This window comes from Myxocyprinus asiaticus, chromosome 4, assembly GCF_019703515.2.
Source record: "Myxocyprinus asiaticus isolate MX2 ecotype Aquarium Trade chromosome 4, UBuf_Myxa_2, whole genome shotgun sequence".
Classification (NCBI taxonomy): domain Eukaryota; kingdom Metazoa; phylum Chordata; class Actinopteri; order Cypriniformes; family Catostomidae; genus Myxocyprinus; species Myxocyprinus asiaticus.
In genome coordinates this window covers 37,328,978-37,333,792 of record NC_059347.1, presented here as the reverse complement: position 1 = coordinate 37,333,792, position 4,815 = coordinate 37,328,978, and the positions used below count along the sequence as shown (strand labels likewise).

The 4,815-nt window shown below is 39.2% G+C and overlaps 1 protein-coding gene across 1 annotated transcript; it reads right to left on the bottom strand.

Annotated features, from left to right (window-relative positions):
* Positions 1-551: 551 nt before the first annotated feature.
* LOC127440074 (tubulin beta-4B chain) lies at positions 552-2,714 on the bottom strand. Its single transcript, XM_051696455.1, has 4 exons — positions 2,557-2,714; positions 2,078-2,186; positions 1,886-1,996; positions 552-1,778 (listed from the first exon to the last, which is right to left on the bottom strand). The coding sequence occupies exons 1-4, from the start codon at positions 2,611-2,613 to the stop codon at positions 718-720; spliced, it is 1,338 nt and encodes a 445-aa protein (XP_051552415.1). The 5' UTR covers positions 2,614-2,714; the 3' UTR covers positions 552-717.
* Positions 2,715-4,815: the final 2,101 nt, after the last annotated feature.

Below are 4,815 nucleotides of genomic sequence, written 5' to 3'. Positions count from 1 at the left end.
TCAGAAATAATTAATCATTCATATCTGCTAAAGGACAATGTGGTAATATTTCATAGATTTTGATAAGACACATTGTGGCATGTACAAATGCTCCCATTTTGTTCAAATATCAAACTCTGTTTACTTTGGACCTTCTCACCTAGAGACAAAGGAACTTCAAAAGCTCGAGGACATCTCCTGTTGCTAGATCTCCATTTGTGGCCTCACAGTTTTAGACACTGGATGGCAATCTGGTATCACCAGATGTTAGAACACTCAACACACCACAGACTCTGCTTTTATTTAGGATGGAGATATCAGTTTCAGAAAGTAGCAGTGAAATACTGTTCATGTAATAAAAATAAACTACTAATCTTTAGGACTTGTCTCCCCCCACTAAAAGACAACCAGCAAAACTACAAAAGACAGACAACCAAAGCATCATGGTCTCTGTGGGCCAAATTTAATTAACCAGTAACATTAGTGATGATAAAGCTATCGAGTTTTATCTGCCCTTTACTTTAGCCCTAATGAATATGCAAAGAAAAACGACAAGACACCTCAGTTTTGACTGACATCACATTTAGGTCTTTAATAGAAATTTGCATGCATGTATAGCTTGCCACTCTTTCAGTTTCACCAGCAACAGAACAAAAAGACAAACCAACAATCATGAAATTGAACAAACCAACAATCATGAAATTGAACAGAACAGTGAACAAGAACTTTGTCAACCCTTTATGCAAGCTCCTCCTCACCCTCTTCCTCAAACTCGCCCTCCTCTTCTGCAGTTGCATCTTGGTACTGCTGGTACTCGGACACCAGGTCGTTCATGTTGCTCTCTGCCTCGGTGAACTCCATCTCATCCATTCCCTCACCAGTGTACCAATGCAAGAACGCCTTACGTCTGAACATGGCTGTGAACTGCTCAGAGATGCGCTTGAATAACTCCTGGATGGCGGTGCTGTTGCCAATGAACGTGGCAGCCATTTTGAGGCCACGAGGTGGGATGTCACAAACGGCAGTCTTGACATTGTTTGGGATCCACTCCACAAAGTAGCTGCTGTTCTTGTTCTGGACATTCAGCATTTGCTCGTCTACTTCTTTCATGGACATACGACCTCGGAAGACAGCAGCAACGGTAAGATAGCGGCCGTGGCGGGGGTCACAAGCTGCCATCATGTTCTTGGCATCAAACATCTGCTGGGTGAGCTCAGGGACTGTAAGAGCTCTGTATTGCTGACTCCCCCTACTGGTGAGAGGGGCAAAACCCGGCATAAAGAAATGCAGACGGGGGAAAGGCACCATATTGACGGCCAGTTTCCGCAGGTCAGCATTGAGCTGACCAGGGAAGCGCAGACAGGTGGTGACCCCACTCATTGTGGCAGAAACAAGGTGGTTGAGATCACCATAGGTGGGCGTAGTGAGTTTCAGCGTACGGAAGCAAATATCATATAGCGCCTCATTGTCAATGCAGTACGTTTCATCGGTGTTCTCCACCAGCTGGTGGACAGAAAGCGTGGCATTGTAAGGCTCCACAACGGTGTCTGAGACTTTGGGTGAGGGTACCACACTAAAGGTGTTCATAATGCGGTCTGGGTACTCCTCACGGATTTTACTGATAAGTAGGGTGCCCATGCCTGACCCAGTACCTCCACCAAGGGAGTGGGTGAGCTGGAAGCCTTGCAGGCAGTCACAGCTCTCTGCCTCCTTACGGACCACATCCAGAACAGAGTCTACAAGCTCAGCTCCTTCTGTGTAATGACCCTTGGCCCAGTTATTTCCAGCACCACTTTGACCTATGTTTGAAGCAATACAGTTAAATTCTACATTGCTAATTCCTCCCCCCCCCCCAAGCACTAAAATCAGATATTAAATTCCAAAAATGATATAAAGTCAGACCTACCAAAGACAAAGTTATCTGGCCTGAAGACCTGTCCAAATGGTCCAGATCTTACTGAATCCATGGTTCCAGGCTCCAGGTCGACAAGAACAGCACGGGGAACATACTTTCCACCTGTTACAGCAAGGCACAACATTTTTCGTACTTGTATTTTATTGCATAGTATTTATGATAATAGATGAGATGCAAACTCACCAGTGGCTTCATTGTAGTACACATTAATCCGCTCCAGCTGCAGATCACTGTCTCCGTGATAAGTTCCCGTTGGGTCGATTCCGTGCTCATCACTTATCACCTCCCAAAACTGATTAAACAGTAGAGCAGAAAATATAAGGCGGCAATATTAACGCAAAGTTAAAATGTTCAATGTTTGCGTGTCACACATCAACACTTTAACAATAACTGAACTGGCCATTTGCACTGTTGCCATGGGTTACTAGCAAATCACTCAACAGGTGTTCAGAGAAAAAGGCAGAGCTGTAAAAATTCTAATAAAATAGAAATATGAAAACTTTAGGGAGTTAGATCGCTATACGCTTTTGTATCCTAACTAATTTTCTAAATAAGTGCATATTTTATAAATATAACAAGCCAACTTTATATAAAACAAATTGTCCTCGCGACCCCAATAAATTTACTATTACTCTATTAACGTGATCAAAAATATAACTCACTTTGGCACCGATTTGGTTTCCACACTGACCAGCTTGCAGGTGAACAATTTCCCTCATGGTGAAACGTCAACAAAAAAAAACACGTTAAAAATATAAAAACACGTCTAACTGCCCGTTACTAGTTTCCCGCCGCGTGCCGACTACACTGCGAAACTCAACGAACTCCTCCCAGCTTTAAATAACGCCAACCATCGTATTCAAACACAGGTGGTTGAACGACACGTCAATCATTTTCTGTATGGATTTTATTGGCTGAGGATACGAGCGCTCGTGGTGCTACTGATTGTGATTGGGTTAGAGATGTTTCAATGTGTTGCCAGTGGTTACACAGCCACGAGAGCCCCTAGAAACCGTTTTGTATTGGTAACCAGAAAAGCATTTTAGCAGTCTTTTCTCATTGAATACACCAGACTATTTTTTACATTGAAAATCGTGTTACCAGGCACCACGAACACCAAGCAGTACATGGCATATTTGGACTTGCAAATATTCTCTTGCCGAAGTTACCAGACTGTGCATTACATATTCTTTGGCGTTTTGTTGAAATGAATAATTTATGTCAAACGTTTAGCAATACAACTCCCATTCAAATGCATTTTTTTCTTTACATTTTTCTTTTATTTTATTATTATTATTCTAGAACGAGTATAGCCACTACATTATCATTCTTTTTCCCTCCGAAAAATATCAATAAATCTAGGCCTAAGTGTAATCAAAATGACATTTACTTACTTTTGGGTTGAGGCAAACCACCAGCTCAAATCCCCAAGAAAACAAGGTCAATTAACTAAAGGAACTGGTGTAATAGGAACATGTGGTCTAGACTGATCTACACTGTAAAAAATTCTGTAATTTTAATGGTAAAAGACTGCAAAAATACTACAGTAAAAAAACTTTAATTGGTAAACGGGCCTTAAAATATACAGTAAAAAAAAACAAACAAAAAAAACAAAACAAATATATATATATATATATATATATATATATATATATATATTTAAAAAGACATGTAATTTTACAGTACAATGTTATAAAAATAAAAAATTTTACATGTAAAAAGTATGATTTTACCATATTATTAATGGTAAAAATTAATATTATGTTTAACAAGAGAGTAAATGTACTTTTTAATGGTAAAATATTGTTAAAATTATGGTTTAAAAAAACAATAATCAGGCGTTCCCAAAATTCCCTGCATTACCCATCACATTTCATTATATTTTATGGGAATAGTTGTTTCTTATTTTTAATATCACTTATCTAAATTGGGGTGTTTTGTGTTATATTTGATGTAGTTTAGTTAATATTTATTTATATTTTAATTTCACGTGTTACCCTGATGGTATTAAGTGTTTGTGTGAGCAGGGGTGGGTTTACGATTTCTGAGGCCCCAAGCAACCGACCAAGCCGCGGCCCCATTTTGAAAATTTTAAATCATAATTTAAAATTCATCCTATCAACTATTGTAGCCAAGTACATTCAAAATGTTTAATGAAATAAAAATCTAGTTAAATATAATGAATGCATGTTTTCCAGTTGCTATCCTTTTCTGCATATCGCTGCCCCCTGTACTGTTTTGTGGCGCGTTCTGCACTGCAGCGGCCGGCCCACCGAGAAAAGTCCCGGTTCTCCAAGTAGCCAGTCCGCCACTGACGTTCATCCAGCGCATGTTTACACAGGAAAACAATGGAAAAGCAAAGCAGACACAGGTAAAAACACGTTCGGTGTGAACGGCCGCTAACTCATCCATTCTCGCGTATCTGTGAGTGAGAGCATATGTGCGAAACAAGTTTGGATTGTCTATATATATATATATATATATATATATATATATATATATATATATATATATCATACAGCGTATTTGCACGTGTACCCAGAACATCATTTCACCCCTTAAGCGTTTTTTTTTTTTTTTTTTTTTTTTTTTTTGCTGAACTTTCTTGCCGGGGCGGGGCAATTGCGTGGTTTGCATGGTGGTTAAAACTACTACTGTGTGTGAGTGACACTGAGCACTGTCTCTACATGTTTATTGGTCATTGCTTCTGGAAGGGCCACTATTGATGAACTTCATGGCATCATGTGCCCTTCTGTAATTACTATGATGATTAACAATACATTATAAAGTGAAAAGCAGATTTTTAGAAGGTTAAAGTATTAAGTTTCTATCATTTAATAATATAAACGGTAATGCACCATAAAATATACAGGCATCAAAATTACATCTGGTAAAGCCTTAAGCGTGGTTACCGTATTTTT

Coding starts and splice junctions, on each gene's coding strand:
- LOC127440074 (XM_051696455.1), bottom strand. CDS start 2,613: ATGAGGGAAATTGTTCACCTGCAAGCTGGTCAGTGTGGAAACCAAATC. Junction 1,997..2,077: donor GTACTACAATGAAGCCACTG/GTGAGTTTGCAT, acceptor TTGCTGTAACAG/GTGGAAAGTATGTTCCCCGT. Junction 1,779..1,885: donor GCCAGATAACTTTGTCTTTG/GTAGGTCTGACT, acceptor CTTCAAACATAG/GTCAAAGTGGTGCTGGAAAT.